General features: G+C 40.7%; 1 protein-coding gene across 1 annotated transcript in view; it reads right to left on the reverse strand.

Moving 5' to 3' along the window:
* Positions 1-19,915, reverse strand: part of LOC149750630 (late cornified envelope protein 6A-like) — a 32,308-nt gene extending 12,393 nt beyond the window's left edge. Inside the window, 1 exon segment of the mRNA XM_089915353.1 lies at positions 19,831-19,915. Coding sequence (XP_089771479.1) covers positions 19,831-19,896 — 66 coding nt within the window. The 5' untranslated portion in view covers positions 19,897-19,915.
* Between the last annotated feature and the right edge of the window lie 203 nt (positions 19,916-20,118).

A 20,118-nucleotide genomic window follows, 5' to 3' on the forward strand; every position in this document is an offset into this window, starting at 1 on the left:
CATAGCAGCACATTGCACAATAGCAAAAAGGTGGAATCAACCCGTGTCCATCAACATAAAAATGGATAAACAAAATGTAGTATACAACTACAATGGAATATGATTTGACCTTAAAAAGGAATGAAATTCTGACACTTGCTACAACATGGATGAACCTTTAAAACATTATACTAAGTTAAATAATCCAAACACAAAAGGACAAATATTGTATGATTCCACTTATATGAGGTATGTAGAGCAGTCCAATTCAGAGACAGAAAGTAGAATAGAGGTTACCAGGGGCTACGAGCAGAAGGAATAGGGAGTTATTGCCTAAAGGATACCGAATTTCTGTTAAGGATGATGAAGAAGTCTGGAAGTGAATAGTGGAGATGGTTGTAAAACATTGTGAATGTACTTAATGCCACTGAATGGTGCATCTAAAAATGGTTAAAATAGTAAATTCTATGTTATGTACATTCTACCACAATAAAAATAATAATAGTAAAGACATAACAATGCCTGACCTAGAGCCAAACTGGCACAGTAAGTACCATGTTATAGTTCATAGAATTAAAAGGTCCTTAAAACCCTTGGGAAGTGGCAAACTAGAAATCAGCTTCCCCTCCAGCATGCATGGATCCAGTTCCTTAGACTTCAGGAAAAAAAAGTGACCAAAAATGGTCCACAAGGTGGAGCCGATGTTTGACTTGCTTTGAAATATACAGCCCAGCTCGCCTGGCTGAGTTAGGATTGTTTGAGGATGTGGATGCAAGTGTGGGACTCACACTATAGCAGGCTCTGGAGTCACAGCATGGATAGACTATTTGTTATCCCAAATCACAAAAAATTCTTAGGCCATACTCAGCCAGAAAGCACAAAGGATGTTGAGTCATGGTTCGGGTAACACACACACACATAACACACACACACACTGCACAACACACACATATATACAGACACTCTGATGTGTTCCGGGATGGAAAAACTTGGCCTCAAGTTAAGATTCGTTTCCAGTTGTTTGACAGCCCTGGTGTTTAATAGACACCAATGCAGGTTTGATAAACTCAGGGAAGACCTCAGTCTGGGCAACACCTCAGGTTTGCTGTGGTAGACGTGATGGAGGCCTGTGGTCCTGTGAAGCCATGAGGTCTCGCTAATATGACACCAACTGTCCTTCCTCCACTGGGCCCTCGCCATACCAGGCTGCTCAGTGCTTTCTCCTCCTTCAGCATCTTGGAGCCCAACCCTGCTGATGCAGGGTGCAATGACCTGACTTGGGGTGAAAAGAGGAAGAGGAAGAGGAAGGTAGATTCTCCCCACCTCAGGGGAAGTCTGTGGCCCTGAGCAGAGAAGTCAGTGCCCATCAGTAAAAGGCTGAGGTTACACCCTCCCCCCCACCTCCCCCTGCCACCCTGTGATTTGACAGTGAAAGAACATCACCAGCCCCATGCAGGTAACAGTACACCCTGCATTCATTCCTCTTTCAGCCTGAGCACCGCTGACGAAGGCACTCCCAAATGCTCACTACAGGAAAGGGCCTGTGTCTGTGCAAAAGACTTTGTCCCAGGGGTAGAAAGGAGCTGGTTCCACACAGAGGTAGGGAGTAAGACCTTCTCCCCCTTGCTGTGCAGACTTTGACACTTGGGGTAACTGCTCACAGAGACTTGTGCGAAGTTACAGCACTTGAAACATTGCATTTTACTTGGTTGGTTCCACATTTGCCCATCATGACCATGAGATCCTAGAATTGAGCTCTCTTGGTATTGCCAATGTTTTGCAAGTGTTTGGTGCATATTCATGCACTGAGCAAGTCAGTGAGGAATAGTAGGTCTGAGGAAATTTAAGAGGCAGAGTCAGGACTTCCCAAGGAATCTCTTAACCCTTGTCCAAGAAGATGCTGGAGACTGGGGTGTGAGGAGGATGTCATGGCTGTGTCTCACACAGCAAGTCACCAGGCCCATAAAAAATAAAAGTTCAATAAAAGGGACTCCCCCAATTTCTGTTGTCCCTGTACACAATTCTGACCTCTCTGCCCTACAACTTTGACCTTATTACGCTCTAAGAGCCTTTGTTCCCCCCCTGACCTCAGGTTCTATTACAAGGAATCCTCGTTTAGTTTGTCACTGAAGGACTTCTTTAATTTCCTCACTGCTTCCTAGTTCCTGTGTCTTTTCATTGGGTACCAAGGCAGAGGAAGAGGGTGCAGGACAGAACGGAGGCCAGGCAGTGGGATGGAGGAGCGCCGAGAGGTGTCTGGCACACAGCTCAGTGACTGAGCCGTTTGGGACAGAAATGACAACCGGAGGTTGAGAGGTTAGGGAAAGGGAGCAATCAAAGGCGACCCTCGGGCCTCGGGTTTGGGCCCGAGTGGACTGTGGTGTTATTTCATCCCTGAGCTGAAGGATACAGGATGAGATGTTTATTCAGGGTGACACTAACAATTGCAACCTTAGACCTGTTAACCTTAAAGTTTATGAGGTTTTCAAATGTATAGAATGTTACAGTCACTGTAGAGGTAAGGAAACTTTCTAAGAACGTTAGGGTCAAATATACCCAGATTTTATTCCCAATTCTGCTATTGTTTAAGTGTGACCCTGAACAAGTTGTTTAACTTCTCTGAGCTTCTATTTCTTTATCTCTAAATGGAAGATACTTTTAGCACCTCCCTCACAGTGAGTGAGGGCTGTGAAAAAAAATGAGATAAACGTGTCAAAAAGCACAGTGTCTAACACATAGAAAGTGTTTAGTACACGGTAGTTATCATTATCATCGTCATCATCATTATTCTTGTTGTTGATAAATCACCAGCAATTGGTCAGTAAATGGAATTCAGTTCTCATCTTCTCCCACCACGCCAGCTCTTCCTCCTGATTTCCAAAGTTCTGTTATTGACACCAAGTCTCAGTTACCAGTCCTGGAAATCCCAAAGATTTTGGGGGTTCCCCGTCCCTCTCATCCAGCCAACCCCCAAGCCCTAGGGAACCAGAGAGTCAGCCTCTAGGAGGGTTCACACATCTGCTACCTCCTCCTCAACACCAGGGCCAGTAGGCTCGCTCAGGTCCTTCTCGTGTATTGCCAAGCAATGGCCATAACCCATCTCTCTCCCTCTTCTCTGCTTTCCCATTGGCCTAAAGGCAGATAAGACTTCCGGTAGCTCAGGTCAGATCTCTCATCAAAACCTCCAATGAGATTCCATAAAATGAAAACAGGCTCATCATGTTCCAAGAAGAGAAAGGGGGCCAGTGTGGAGAGCATAGAGAGGAATGGGAAGGGCAGGACAGGAGAGCAGAGTTGACAAGGCACTGATCACAGAGGACCTGGAGGCCAAGGTCAGGAGCTTGGGTTTTATTCCAAATACTATGGAGTATTTTAAAGAAGCCTAACCTCATCTATGCTTTTCTTTATTGTTTAATAATTGGCTTCCATGGGAAGGGGTGGGGACAAGAATGGAAGCATGAGGGCATTAGAAGGCTACCACAGTACAGCTTAAAGAGATGCTTATGACCGAATGGGGCAGTGGAAAGTGGAGATGGAGAGACACAAGCAAATTCAGGAACTATTTAGGAAGTGGACTGGACAGGACTTGTTGGTGGATTGGGTTTGGAGGGGAGGGCATCTAGGGGGCGAGAACAGTGAAGGCTGGATCCTCTCCTTCCTCTGAATTCTAAATGGCAAGTGCTCTGGAGGGCTGGCAGTCTTCCTACTGGAAGTCCTCACTTTTGCAGCAACTACCCCAAAGGTGATTCAAAGCCAAGTGCTGTCCTGACTACATTTTCTATTGTCTGGGAAGTTGTGGGGTGGTAGGGAGAGAGAAACAAGTCACTCTGCCTGTGTAAGAGCAGCCTGTGTCAGTCCCAGGTAGGAAATCAGCTTGAACCCTCCAAAGGATGTTTACCTCCTATACAGTAAGGCCAAGGTCCTCAGTGCTCCATCCAAGACTCAGCCCTTCTGGCCTTACCTAACTCTTTAGCCCCATTTCTGGCCACTCCCTCACCTGTGCTCAGGCTACCTAGGAATATCTGTGCTTCTTAGAAGCCATCCCACTGTTTGTGCCTGGCTTGTGCTACACAGTGCTTAGTCTGGAGTGCCCCCTTGGCCTGGGAAATTTTGCCCGTCCTGCTGGACCCAACCCAGAAGTCAATTCCTTCATGAATTCATTCTTTTCTGACCCTCTACATATCCCCAGTCCCCTGTCCAGTCAGAATCAGGAGTCCCATTATGTCACCTGTGATTGTTTGCGCATCTATCTGTCTCCTCTGCTAGACAGTGAGCCCTAAGACCTCTGTTCACCTCCAGCAACTTATATTTCTGTAATGCCCATCCCAGACCTGCCCACCTCTTACACCAGCTTGCACTTAGGATGCTGAGCTGCTTGTTCTAACAGGACCAGAGCAGCATGGACCGGGTTGGGGTCCAGCAGCAGGCTGGCTGGAGCCCTGTGTGTTGATTGCTAGGCATCTATGCTTTGAGACGCCAGAAATCTCTGTGCCAGATATGCTCCCAGAGTCACACAAAAGGACTCGCATCGGCCCCAAAGCATAGGGTGGGGTCTGTTCAGAGGCACAGAGTACCAGGAAAAGGCAGACTGGGTCAAAGACAGTAATCACGACAGTGGCTAAAAACAGGGAAAGGGAATTAGCCACAAGGGCAGCTCCACCCACATGAGCTGGCTGCAAGGTTGCAGGCGGAGGGCTGCAAGAGTGACCAGAGCCACCTAGCAGCTACCTGCGGTGAGTGTTCCTCAGCCCTCCCCAAAGACATCTTCCAAATCGGTGGGGAGTTGCCCCAGCTGACCACACAATTTGCAGCCCCAGGGGGCAAAAGTTATCCTAGCAAAGTTTAAAAAAAGAAACAACAGAGTAAAATTGTTTAGGGTGTTTATTCAACCGCATTAATATTATTACATATTATTAGAGCTATGTAATTACCAAATAGCACAAATGCAGAAAGTCCTATCATATTAAGGAATAAAAATTATTCCCAATTTTGAAAAATTGAGAAAGGACAAAGGCAATTCATGAGAGAACTGTAAATGGCCAATAAATATGAAAATATGTTCAACCTCCTCAATAAACAAACAAAAAATGTTCTACCTGTCTTTCTGTAATCACCAGATCCTGGGCACTTGAGGTTGTGAGGAATGGGCATACACATGGCGGTGATATGGCCAATTTAACCATGTCTCCAAAACTTAAAAAGTCATTGAATTTAACAGAATAGTAACTATTTCTAGAAAAATGCCTGCATTTAAATCAACAGAATTTGATTGTGTGTGTCATTCTTTAGAGGAGCAATAAAGTAGAACTTGCTTCAATGTCCAACGATAGAGGAAAGTTAACAAAAATATTGTGCATCCATGAAATGAATGAACTATTGCTCCACCATGTAAACCACTTTTAAAGATGGACACATTCTCATAATGCAATGTGAAAAAGCAGAATATATGGTATGCAGGTGTTGTCAAATTTGTATTCACATGTTTCTGTGAATTTTTCACATTTCCAAAGTTTTCTAAAGTTTAGCAAATGTGCCTTACTTTAATTATAATAAAATTGCTTTATTTTTAAAAGAGAATAATTAGGCAGCGTGAAATTCTTAATAATTAAGGGTCCTGATGCTGATGGGCCCAGGGGAAGAAAGGGCTACGGCATCAGAGCTGGAAAAGTCATCCCCCTCATTTTATCAATGAAGAAACAAGATATCACTGCTCCTCCCTGGTCACCCCGAGTCGGTGACCGCCTTCCCTGACCACTGCTGCGTGGGGAAAGCTCCTTAACCAGAAGGAAAGAGAAAGGGGACTGTCCCCAGGTGAACAGCCTCCCCTAGGTTCTGCCATGAGCCCTGGGAGGAGGACCTGTGTCCAGCAACTCTTCCCAAACCCTTGGCAGCTGCCCAGATTGACCTACTCCGCTGCAGCAAATTAAGGCTGTGGCGCTGGCCCTAACCTCAAAGTTGACTTTTCCCGCCCCACTTGCGGTGCTGCTTCTCACTGCTCTCTACTGACATTTTATCATTTTTGTCGTTGTTTACAAAATAAGTAACTTAATTCCATTGTATGCATGTGAACTACCTTTGACATCGAAATGCTCTGCCATTGAAACCTTATTTCAAATAAGCAAACAAAAGCTCAAAGTTATGGGGATGCTTCCTTGGATCTTTTCTAGGCAGAGAAGGGATGCTGGGAGAGCCACCTCATTTTTTTTTTTTGGCTCTATTCTGAGCCTCCATCAGGCCCCTTTCTACAAAAACCTGTCTCTTGGTGCCTTGGGAAGCAGAACAAAGCAGGGAAGAAGCTTCCGTGGGCTTTGAACGTTCACCTTAGAAGACTGTTGCTGGCATCTCCCGCCCCGCGCTATCCCTGCTCCTCTGGCTTCCTCAGGTCTCCAGGGCTGTGGGGTGTTGGCGATCAACAATACAGTAGGATTTTCACTCTGTCATACTTGCACTCACCCCCTTAGGGAAGTTATAGTCCCTATTGTCTTTCTAGTTGTCAATATAACTTAAAATTAAATTGAATTAGAAAGATAAAGTAATAATAAATCTACAGTCATTTTAAACTCATGAAAGATTTTATGAGTTTTTACTGTTAAATGTACCCAAACTACATTTGGGGACAAACTGGGACTTCACAGCCTCTGCCATGTTTTCTGAATGGCCATCCTCATTAATTTCAAAACTACTTTCCTCTTGTAAAATGGTCCCCACATTTTCCTGAAAGGGGATTCCAGGGATAATGCCATTATTGTATCTCAATTCCACGTCACCATAGTAGATATTAACAGAAAATGACAGCTTTGGGGGATAATTTGTTTCCCTAACAACACACACACACACACACGCACACATGCACAAATACACAGATGCTTATTCACACGTATTTACCCACGTGTTTCTCTAGCTCCAGACACCAAGCAACACCTAGAGTCCAAAAATAGCTGGCATGATTATTTTGCATAATTCTAGAATAGGAGGAGAAATACTGAAACAACCTGGTTAATTTGGATGTCTAACCTAAGGGTGACCAGATGGCCGTATCGCCTTGATGAATTTCCTCAGAGTGTCTGTAGGGGAAGTGTGGGGCATGGGGGAAGAGCACAGTATTTGGATTCTGGTGCTCTTAGTTTTAAATGGGCAGGGCTACTTCCTCTGTGATGGAGATGTTAATAATAATCAGTTTCATGCCAACATAAAAGTGTTAAAAATAAGATTAAGAGTTAAAGAAACTGGGGCTTCCCTGGTGGCTCAGTGGTTGAGAGTCCGCCTGACAATGCAGGGGACACGGGTTCGTGCCCCGGTCCGGGAAGATCTCACATGCCGCGGAGCAGCTGGGCCCGTGAGCCATGGCCGCTGAGCCTTCGCGTCCGGAGCCTGTGCTCCGCAATGGAAAAGGCCACAACAGTGAGAGGCCCGCGTACCACAAAAAAAAAAAAAAAAAAAAAATGTTAAAGAAACTGTGGGCTAAACCTAGAACTGATAAAAATGATTATGTATAGGAAAGAGAAATGGGGCAAGGAAGGAAGCTGGACTTTGATGAATGTACCTTGTTTTATAGCTTTGACTTCAAAACAATATAAATGTTTAATTCATGATTAAAAACAAAAGTATTAAACTTAAAAATATCAAAACAGAGAAAACAAACTACAAGAAATGTGTCTAACCATATATGAATTTGATGGGATAACTACACTGAGAAGATAATTATTTCAAGTAACTTTAAAACACAATATTTTGACTCTACAACTCTATTCCGAGGATGAAAAGAATCTCAAAGAAACCTTACATAGCACTGAATGGTCTTACGATTAGTAGTGATATTGGCATTATCATTTAAATAATATTATAGCTATATTGTAGGATAAAGCAAAAAAGACCAAAATTTTCACCGTAAGAGGAAAAAGATACAAGTGTAAATATGAAAGTAGTATTATTCTAAAATGTTATTTTGAATATAAATATCATTATCCTTGATTTTTTTCTTGAAAGAAATATATTTCCTAGTGTTGCCCACTAAAAACGACCTAGCTACAATAAAACCTTAGTGGTATTTTTCATCCATACCACCCATTTTAAGGTCTCTAAATACCATTTCCCACTAAAAGAAAGTGAGACTTCTTGGAGAAATGTCTGAGGCTAGATCTGAGGCAGGTGATGCTCAAGATGAGCCTGGGACACCTTACTATACCAGAAAGCAAGGAAGATGTGGTAGACTACTGGGGTTGTGTCAAAATGACGCAAGAAGCTAAAAAATGGAACAATTTGAGAGTAAAAAAGAATAATCATTGCAATTGATCAAGGCACATCAAAAATAGAGAAATCCATGGGTCCATAATGATACTTTAAAAAAAAAGTCATCTTTGGAAATCGCTAGGCCACCAACTTATTATTCTAAAAATTGGCAAGAGAAAGACTTTAGTATTTATTCTGTCTTTCTTACCTAAACTGTATTTCAGGTTACCATGTAATTGTTGAGGAAAGTTCTTCTTGATAAACAATTTTAGTTAATAAATGAAGAATGAATGATAGAATTAGAAAATCACCATTTGTTGACCCCTAAAGAAATGATGGGTCTAGAAATAATCATCAATATGTGCTTATAGCATTAGGTGAAAGGTTTATAGAGAAGTTTAAAAGGAATGAATGGATGGTGCTAACATCCTACAGATTACCCGAACCTACAGATCAATCTCAATATCACTAAAGTAGAACGTCTAGACAGTGTGTGCCTCTTGTACTGTGCAATAAGAAGTACATAACATCATATTTATGTATGCTTGCCATAAATGAATGAATGAATAAATAAATAAGAAAACAAACTTTAATTTAAGCTTCTGATCTAATTGTCAATTTACAAGAAATATTGGAAATATAGGGGCATCACAAAAAAAGTTAAATGACACCAGGAAAAAGCAATCAGTTGAAATCAAAACATGAGAAATTCTTCAAGATAAATAATCTGTTTCTTCTAAAAGTAAATGATGTGAAAGAGTAGGGGACCTATTATAGATAAGAAGAAATTTAAGAGACCTATCAACCAAACATGTGGACCTTGTTTTGCAACCTGATTCAAAAAATCAACTTTAAAATCCACGTTGTTTTAGATAATTGTGGAAATGTGAATGTGAGCTAGGTGTTGCATGATATTAAATTTTGTTAATTCTGTCACAAATAGTAATGACATTGAAGTTGTATAAGAAAAGAAAATGGGGCTTCCCTGGTGGCGCAGTGGTTGAGAGTCCGCCTGTTGATGCAGGGGTCATGGGTTCGTGCCCCGGTCCGGGACGATCCCACATGCCGTGGAGCGGCTAGGCCCGTGGGCCATCACCGCTGAGCCTGCGCGTCTGGAGCCTGTGCTCCGCAACGGGAGAGGCCACAACAGTGAGAGGCCCGCGTACCGCAAAAAAAAAAAAAGAAAGAAAAGAAAATGTCCTTATGTCTTCGAGATACATACTCCAGTATTTATGGGTAGGAAAAAATGTGATGTCTTAGCTTTGCCTAAAATAATCCAGGAAAAAAAGTTTCTGCAGGGGCAGGGGGCAGTGGAGGGCAGTAGATGAAACAATATTGACAAAATGTTTTTTAAAAATCTGAGTGCTGGGTAATTAGGGGCTTATTATCCTATTCTAACTCATTTTATGCAGATTTGAAATTTTCCATAATAAAAACAATAAAAACAAAACAAAATAATGAATATATTAGGTTAGCATGTGAAAGTTCTTTGTAAAGTGTGAAGTTCTATGTGCATGAGGAACATTATTGCTGAGGCAGATAGAAAGCTGATGGCTGGTCCTGAGCTGATCCCTGAGGGCCAAAGAGCAGCAGTAAGACTCAGCACAGGAGCCAACATTGGTAAGGATGCCAAGAAGCAGGCCCTCTACACCATGGTGGGAGAATAGCTTAGTGCCAAATGCAGCAATTCCACTTCCACAGATTCATCTAAGGTTTATCCCATGGTTACATCACGTAGTGTATCTTCCCTGCCTAAATTACAAACTCAACCCCATCACTTTCTATCTCATTACCTTGTTTTATTGTCGCCATATTGATTATCACTATTTGTGAGTATCTTATTTGTGGTCTGTTTGTTTATTTTAAATCTTTCACTCCCCTCTTCAAAGATTATCATGGGAGGCAGGAACTTACACCCATTCTGAATCCTCAGCACCTAGTACATTGCTAGGCAGAGTTAGGATGCTTAATATTTGTTGAATGAATAAATGGTGTGCATTACAGCATATTTAATTATAGCAACAAACTGGAGGTAAGATAATGCCCAGCAATAAGGAGTTGGTCAAATAAATGGGGGACTATCCATAAAATGAAAAATTATTCTGGTATAAAAAGTATGCTATGTATGAGTGTTCATTCTCATGAAAAAAATGCTGTAATATATTACTGGGTGAAAAGTTCAAATGGAAAAATAGCATTTACAGTCTAAATACATTTTGTTAAAAGAAAAAAAGCTTGCATAGATAATGATCTGGGGAAATACACAACCAGATGTAGAAATGATTATCTGTGGATGATAGAATTATAAGTTATTTTGTTTATTTATACTTGTTTTTTTACAATGAAAAGGATTATTAAATAATAAGAAAAAAGTTACATTACTGAAAATTTAATACAAATATTATCTAACAAATTAAAATTTTCAAATGAAATAAACTATCTTGTGAGGTAGTGAGTTAACATACTATTTCTAATATGTTTAAGCATTAACCAGGTTACTGTAGAGGGACTTTTTTCTGCATTGAATGAGTGATTCTATTACACGGTCTCTAATAATCTTTTCAAATGTTAAAAATATTGTGAATTTTGGGCTATTAACCCTTAAGTTTAAAGAAAAACATACTTTTAACTAGCCAGGTAATACAGTAATAAGTTCTACTTTATTATTGATAGTGATTTAGTTACGGAATGGATATAATGGATATAATGTCAAAAATGAGCCCAGGCTCTGTATGTTTCTGGCCTGGGTGGAGTTCAGGGTTAATGTGCTGCTTTATATTAAGAATGAAGCACACTTTGATGTAATTTTCTGATTAATACAAAGCACAAAGCAAGGAGTAAATTATAGAGCTCATCGTGTCAACAATCAGTCAGCAGTTGTTTTTGAGCAACTTCTATATACAAATCATAGCGCTAAGCAGGCAGGGAAACACCAAGACATGTAAGATACAACCTCTGTCCTCAAGAAGCCTAGAATCTAGTAATTGTATAAGAAATCTGCCTTGCTTAGTAATGGAATGAGAATCAACAATTGGTCCTTGAGGTTTGGCTCCCCTTTGAGTTTCTCTTGAAACAAGTACTATCCGTCCCTCCACAACAGTCCCCAGAGCAAACCTGGCCCTAAGAAGAGCAGAAATTCTTTACCTTGATTTCTTTTAACACAGCTGAGACAAGCTGGAACTTTCAAAAAACCAACCACCGGTTCTGGCAATATTTCTTATAACCATCTCAAATGTTAGATAAAATATTATTTTAACATGTATCTATGCTTGCAAGCAAGTAGAAAAAAAATTCTCAAGTCTCATAATTCAAGGGAGAATTTAAAACCAACCAGAATAGGAAACCCATAGTTGGATATGGAAGCTGCCTAAGGGCAAAGAGATTCATTTTCTAGGAGTTTGAGATCTAAGGTCATGAAAAGAAAGAGACATTGCTGGGAGAAAAAAAAAAAAAGGACATCCTCAGTAGAAAAAGGTTGACGAGATAAAAGGATACCACAGACACAGGGAAGCTTGTCCACCTTAGCCTGGGATTACAGTTATAATTTATAACCACAGGCCAGTGCCACATGTTGGTTTGCCGTTCTTCCAAAATATACTACACATGTGGTCTGAGAATCCCTAATTTAAGTAATTAAAATAAAAATTGGTCCCAGGCAAGTGAGCTGGATTGTTTGACAGAAACCAACCCAAAATTAATCTAGAAGGACTTGTCTTAAAAAAGTTACAAAAGATGCTCACAAATAAAGCCCCACTGAAGATGAACTCATGGTGGATTGTTTTCTTGTGTGTTTTGTAATTTTGAATTATGAGTTCACCTTCAGTGAAAGTTAATATACTCTGTAAACAGTAGAATGAGACTGCCAAAAAATTTCAAATTAAAGAAATATCTGATAACTGTTATAAAAATAAATGTTTTGGGACTTCCCTGCTGGTTCAGTGGTTAAGAATCCACCTGCCAATGCAGAGGATGCAGGTTCGAACCCTGATCTGGGAAGATCTCACATGCCACGGAGCAACTAAGCCCGCAAACCACAACTACTGAGCCTGTGTGCCACAACTACTGAAGCCCGCACACCTAAGATCCCGTGCTCCGCAACAAGAGAAGCCACTGCAATGAGAAGCCTGTGCACTGCAACAAAGAGTAGCCCCCACTTACTGCAACTAGAGAAAGCCCGTGCACAGCAATGGGCGCCCAATGCAGCCAAAAATTTTAAAAAATAATTATAAAAATAATTATAAAATAAATGTTTCAATTTATTTAAAATAATAAATTTAAAATGTAAGAAAATATGTAGACACCATGAAAAAGAACTAAAAGAACTATAAGAAATTACATATATAGTTAATGACATTTAAAAATCAATGAGTGGAAGAAAAGGGAGCCCTCCTACACTGTTGGTGGGAATGTAAATTGGTGCAGCCATTATGGAAAACAGTATGGGAGTTCCTTAAAAAAATAAAAATAGAGTTGCCATATGATCCAGCAATCCCACTCCTGGGCATATCCAGAGAAAACTCTAATTCAAAAAGATGGATGCATCTCAATATTCATAGCAGCACTATTTACAATAGCCAAGACATGGAAGCAACTTAAAAGTCCACTGACAGATGAATGGATAAAGAACATGTGATATATACAAACATACACACACACACACACACACACACACACACAATGGAATATTACTCAGCCATAAAAAAATGAAATAATGCCATTTGCAGCAACATGGATGGACCTAGAGATTATCATACTAAATGAAGTAAGTCAGACAGAGAAATACCACATGATATCACTTACATGTGGAATCTAAAATATGATACAAATGAACTTATTCACAAAACAGAAACAGACTCACAGACATAGAAAAAAAATTTATGTTTACCAAAGGGGGAAGGGGGTGGGGAGGGATAAATTAGGATTTGGAGGATTTGGGGATTAGCAGATACAAACTACTATATATAAATTAGGTAAACAAAAAGGTCCTACTGGATAGCACAGGGAACTGTATTCAGTATCTTGTAATAAACCAAAATGGAAAATAATATGAAAAAGAATATATATATATATACACATACACATATATATGTGTATATATTTAACTGAATTACTTTGCTGTACACCAAAAACTAACACAACATTCTAAATCAAATATACTTCGATTTGAAAAAATAAAAAATAATTTTTCAAAATTAGTGATTATATTTGGCTAAGAATAAAAGATAAAAAGAAGAGATGGTGGCTTAACAAGTTACAAGTTTCTCACCTAAAATTAGTTTTGTTTCTCACATAAAATTCTGCAGTGTGGCCACCCAGCCCTGGTATTGCGGTTCCACAGCCATCTGGGACTGATTCATCTTCTACCTTTCTGTTTACAACTCATAGGGGATGACACTTGTTATTTTGGTTCAATATGTAGTTCCAGCCATCAATATACAATCCAAACAGGGAGAGGAAGGAAGGGATAAAGTAGGAAAGGGGCAAAGGGTGTGGATCTATCCTTTAAAAAAGAATCCTGAAAATACTTCCACTGTTCCTATTGCCCAGAACTGAGTCACATGGCCATGCATAGCTGCAAGAGAGGCTGGGATATTTATTCTGGACAACCATGAAACTGAATCTGAATCTAAATTATGATACAATTAATTAGGAGTTTAATTAATGTGGAAGGAAGGGAGAATAGATATTGGAGTAAATTAACAGGTGGCAAATGATATATTGAAAAGAGCTGAAAAGAGAAATCATGAATGGGAAGATATGTTGAAATAATTTCAATACAGTGTTTTCTGGAATAGAGAATATAAATGTCCTACATGTTTCTAATAAGACTTCCATAAAAGAAAGAACGAGTGAGGGGAAATATTTGAAGAGTTGTTGCCCTAACATTTTCAAGGATTAATGAAAGTCATGAATCCTCAGAAACACAAATCTCAAGGGAAAGTCATAAAACGTGCCAGAGAAATGAAAGAGATTACCTTCAAAATATAAAAGTTTGGCCGACAGCACCCTTCTCAAGAATTAGTGTCAAAAAACAGTGGGAAAATATCTTGCAAGTGAACCAAGACAATATTTGCCAAGCTGGAATTCTATATCCAGATAAAATATCATTTAAGCATGAGGAACAAATTAAAATATTTTAGATAAAGATGGATTTTGACAATCATAGATAGTAGCTAAATGAACTAGCAAAGTAGTTACTTCAGGAAGGAGGAAATGGAATCCAGAAAGAAGGAATGACCTGACATAGCAATTGGGAGGGGTGGTGGTGAAAATGGGGATTAAAAATAAACAAGCATTGACAGTATAAAATACTAGAAGTGATGATGGCTAACTTGAGGGTGTTAAGATGAAGCTATAATATTGGCCAACAATAAAATGTAAGGCAGGAAGAGGACAATTAGGGTTACTGTGCTCTAGGGTGTGTCAGTGTAAAGAGCTGTCTAGCAGATATGATATCGAATTCTGATCCCACTACAGCTAGTTGTTTCCATGTTATCCCTTGTAGGCTTGGATTAAGATTTCCAACTCTAGCCCACTTTGGCCCCAATGACAGGTGTCTTTCCTGAATCCTTTACTTCCAAACTCCCTGCCCACTTTTTTTGTTGAAGATTAAAAGACAATAGTGGTAGGGATAAAGAGAAAGGGGCAAAAGGGAGACCAACCTGGGGCGGAAGAAGCCACACAGCTTGGTGACCGGTCAGATACAAAAGCAAGGAAAAGGGAAGATTCAGAGATTTCACTACAGGTTTCAATGTAGATGGTGACAGAGACCGCACCTTGTGAAGTAGAAAAATCTGAAGGAAAAAAAAAGAACCTCATTTGAGAGGTAGTTATGTTTAGTATGAGATGTGTCTGAGATATCCAAATGAAACTATTCCATGAGAATCAGAGGCTTTCAATCTGTAATTTGCAGGAAATGTCATAGCTGGAGATGGTGATTTGGGAAACATTCATGTAAGGGAATCACCCAGATTGTGTCTTTCTGTCTGAAATCCTAACCAAGAACCTAGCACATATTAGGCCCTCAATAAGATTGTGAGGAAAGAGTGAATGAATGAGATTTCTCTATAGAACGTTGGATGGTTACGGGCTGAAACTTAGGTATAATACACAGATTTAGAGGTGGAGCTAGGAGACAGAACAGAAGAGAGGAAATTATTAAAGAGCCCAAAGCACAGAAACACTGAGGGGAAGTGCAGTGTCACAAAGGGAGAGGCAGAAGCTGATCAACAGTGGACAGTGGTGCACAGAGAGCTAAGATCCTGGGAACTGAGGAAAGACCATTGGAAGCAGAGCTTGAGTGATGACTTGGCGACCTTGGAGTGAGGTCATCTAGCATAATGGTTGGTGGGTGGGACAAGCATTATTCAGCTGGATTAAGAAAGATTTAATAAAAGATAAAACAATGAATGGCACTTTCAAAACTGGGATAAGGCACTAAGAAAAAAAAAGATAGATGGACATGATAGCTGGAGATAAAGTTAATGCCCTCATTTTGTAAGCAAAGATAACTTTAGTATGATTGAAAACAAGGGAGAGAGACCTAATGAGCCCCCAAACATGGTTCACTAGGCCTCCAGGATAAAGTTCCAGGAGCTTTGGGTAATTGCAAAAGGCCCTGCCTTATCTATTCCCTGATCAGCTGTATAATCTCACCTGCCCTGGCTTCCTTGAGCTCCAGTCATGCAAAATTGGGCTACAAAACGTGTACTCACCTTGCCAGCCTTTGCACTTAAGGCTGTTTTTTTTTAATACATCTTTATTGGAGTATAATTGCTTCACAGTGCTGCGTTAGTTTCTGTTGCACAACAAAGTGACTCAGCCATATGTTTATATATGTCCCCATATCCCCTCTCTCTTGAGTCTCCCTCCCACCCTCTATTCCACCCTCTAGGTCGTCGCAAAGCACCGAGCTGATCTCCCTGTGCTATGCTGCTGCTTCCTACTAGCTATCTATTTTACATTCGGTAGTGTATATATGTCAGTGCTACTCTCACTTCATCCCAGCTTCCCCCTCCCCGCCCTGCGTCCTCAAGTCCATTCTCTATGTCTACCTCTTTATTCCTGCCCTGCCACTAGGCTCGTCAGTAGCATTTTTTTTTTTTTTAGATTTCATATATATGTGTTAGAATACAGTATTTGTTTTTCTGTTTCTGTCTTATTTCACTCTGTATGACGTACTCTAGGTCCATCCACCTCACTACAAATAACTCAATTTTGTTTCTTTTTATGGCTGAGTAATATTCCATTGTATACATGTGCCACATCTTCTTTATCCAATCATCTGTCGATGGACACTTAGGTAGCTTCCATGTCCTGGCTATTGTAAATAGTGCTGCAATGAACATTGGGGTACATGTCTCGTTTTGAATTATGGTTTTTTCAGGGTATATGCCCAGTAGTGGGATTGCTGGGTCATATGGTAGCTCTGTTTTTAGTTTTTTAAGGAATCTCCGTACTGTTCTTCATAGTGGCTGTATCAATAAGTGGTGCTGGGAAACCTGGGCAGCTATATGTAAAAGAATGAAATTAGAACACTACCTAACACCATACAAAAAAATAAATTCCAAATGGATTAAAGACCTAAATGTAAGACCAGACACTATAAAACTCTTAGAGGAAAACATAGGAAAAACACTCTTTGACATAAACCACAGCAAGATCTTGTTTGACCCACCTCCTAGAGTAATGAAAATAAAAACAAAAATAAACAAATGGGACCTAATTAAACTTAAAGGCTGTTTACTTTATCTTAAACATTTTTTCCTGTCTTCTCAGCCAGGCCAACTCCTATGCATCCTTCAGGACTAAGTTTAAACTATAGGTTTTGCCAAGCCTTCAGCAGCATGAGCGGTCCCCTCTCTGTGGTGCTGACTTCAAGCATTTAACATTTTTTGCTTGTGACATTTGACTCTCTCTCTCACTGAATTATTAGAGAAGAGTTACTTGCTTGTATCAGACAGTACGTAGAGTATAGTAAGTACGCAAGTACGTAGGGTATAGTGAGTGATCAATAAGATTTTCATGAATGAAAGATTGAGGTTATGAACAGAAATCGCCGGACTGGGGCGGGGGGGGGCATAAAAGGAGAGGGTTGATTCCTGACTTTCAGGTACAGGTAATCACATTTCATACCCATAGAAAAATAGCCTTCAAGCACTGCAAACTAAGTTTCCAAGCATGCAGAGCTGATATAGCTACTTTATTGGCAATAGATCTTATACATTCTTAAGAACAAGATACATCATTAAATGAGATACATTGGGAGCGGTAGCTCTTGCTCTGATGCAATGTCTACAAGAGAAGAGAAGATACTTGCTTTTCTAGGGTGGACTATCATACATCCTGAGTCAAACTGACGTATTTCAGATTTATCAGGGTCAAATCATTCTGATCTTCTGCAGCGTCATTAGAGAGGATGTTTTCCTCACTCTATGAATGCCGGTTTTCCTGTTCAACAAGTTCCACTGAGTTAAGATGAAACTGCTGGGACTTTCCTGGTGGCGCACTGGTTAAGAATCTGCCTGCCAATGCAGGGGATACGGGTTCGAGCCCTGATCCAGGAAGATCCCACATGCCGCAGAGCAACTAAGCCTCTGCACCACAACTACTGAGCCTGCGCTCTAGAGCCCGCGAGCCACAACTACTGAGCCCATGCACCACAACTACTGAGCCCTCGCGCCTAGAGCCCGTGCTCCACAACAAGAGAACACACTGCAATGAGAAGCCTGCGCACCAAAACAAAGAGCAGCCCCCACTCGCCACAACTAGAGAAAGCCCGCGCGCAGAAGCAAAGACCCAACGCAGCCAAAAATAAAAAAGAAAATTAAAAAAAAAATTTTTTTAAGATGAAACTTCTATCCCTCCTGATGGAATCTCTTATAATAACTGTTCAATGATTTAAAGAGTACAAGATAGATCATGCAACAGGAAGAAAGATCTTGTGTAATTAACTTGATTTGGATGAGATCCTTTAGCTTCTGCAATTCTGCACTCTCCTGGTTCTCCTCCACCTGGATTTCTAGAATCTAAGACCCAAAATTAGTCTTATGAATTGTCTGAGTAATTTCTCTGATTTCATCTTTGCCCTCTCCCCTTGGGACTCAGCTTCCTCTCTAAATGCTCGATTTCCCCCTCAGCTCAACTCTTGACTTTCTGTTTGCCCATTCATCCATTTGTTCATGCATTCACTCAACACATATTGACTGAGTGCCTTCTGTGAACCAGTCTCTGTTCTTTACACTGAGGTTGCTGCAATGAACAAGACAGACAGACCAGGCCTGTCCTCTCAGTAACTTTCAATGAAGAGGTGGAAACACATTCATTCCCAAGGAATTGACTGTCATCTCTGGATGACTTATTTCTATGTGTTTATATCAATTTTCAGAGATCCTATGTCTGGAGTTCCAGCCCCACATCCTGCCTCATGGTCATGTGTTGCTACCACCTCAAACGCAACATGCCCTGGACCAAACTTACTTCTCCTCCCCACATCTCTTTTCTCCTGACTTCTCTGTTTTGTCAGTGGTATCATCATTTCCCAATCACCAGTCACAAAGCCTCAGAGAACCCTAGCTGCTTCCTCTTCTGCAGTCCCAATACATCGCCCAGCTCTGTCTATTCTTCTTCCTTCTGGACAAATGCTTTTGACATCCGTCATTTCCTTTCCTTGCCCACTGCCATGTACTGCATTCAGATCCTCACTTCAAGCCTGGGCCATTGCGCCTTCTCACAGTGATATACCATGTTTTCTCAGTTCACTTCCTCCTCCAGAGCATCCTAGTTACCACTGCCTAATTAATCTTAGGGTCATGTCAGAGAGTACTGTAGGTGTTCATGTAGACCAACTCCTATTTTCCTAAAGTACTTCTTTCAAAACCATTTTCCTACCGTCACTTGCCACAAATATATACAGTTTCAATGCCGTGATTTGGCAACCAAAACCACCTGTGATCTGGCCTCATCTCTCCTCTCTAAGGATGTGTCCTCGTGGTGTTTCTACACCACAACCTCCACCTTGGATGTCCTTTCTCCTTCCTCTGTTCAAGCTTAAAACTACCCGCCTTCTTCACCCCAAAAAATCAATTAGAGCTCAGTGTTCAGATCATTGGTTTTGGAGTCAGACATATACAGTTCAAAATCCTGTTCTGACAATTACAAGCTGTACAACCTTGGGATGGCTACCTATTATAATAATATCTTAGTTTTCTTATCCCAAATATGTGAGAAAAAAAAACTAGCTTGTGGGAGAGTTGGGAGGATTAAGTGAAGTAATGCCCAGTTCATAGTATCTGATTAATCTTACCATCAAATCTGTATGCCAAGCAACTGGAATTCCAAGCTACTTCTTAGTAGTAAAAGTTTCTAATGGGGCCGTCATAACTGTGTGCTCCCCTTAAACATCGTAGCCTCAAGCTGCCAGCAAGGTAAGAACCCCATAATCGTACGCTTTCCTGCTCTGTGCAATGATTCCCACCTTTTCTGCTCAAATAGTTCTTCCTCCAGGAAGCCTTCCCTGGTCCCTATCTAAAATCTCCATACACCTTCGGTTCATGTCTGTATCTCTCTCTTTTTTATTTCATCACAGCACTTTTCATTATGTGAAATAATATGACTGCTCACTTTCTTGTCTGCCTCTGTCCCAGAAGGTGAGGTCCATGCAGGCAGGCTCTCGGTCTCATTCTTCATCCTGTCCCAGCACTGCCAACGGCATCTGACGGAGTTCAGTAAATGCATAAACAAATGAATCTCTGCCTCCCGAAGTGCCTCCGTCCTTCAGACCCAGATCCCTCCTCCGTGAAATCTTGTGAATAACCCAGTCCACAGTAACTTGCCCTCATTTGAAGTCCTGTAACAAATCCTCATCTAAATTCATTTGAACCCCCGTAGTGCTTATCTATGTTGTGTTTT

This window comes from Delphinapterus leucas, chromosome 1 (genome assembly GCF_059928025.1).
Source record: "Delphinapterus leucas isolate spDelLeu-1000000601 "Yukka" chromosome 1, BTC_Dleu_Yukka2, whole genome shotgun sequence".
NCBI lineage: Eukaryota > Metazoa > Chordata > Mammalia > Artiodactyla > Monodontidae > Delphinapterus > Delphinapterus leucas.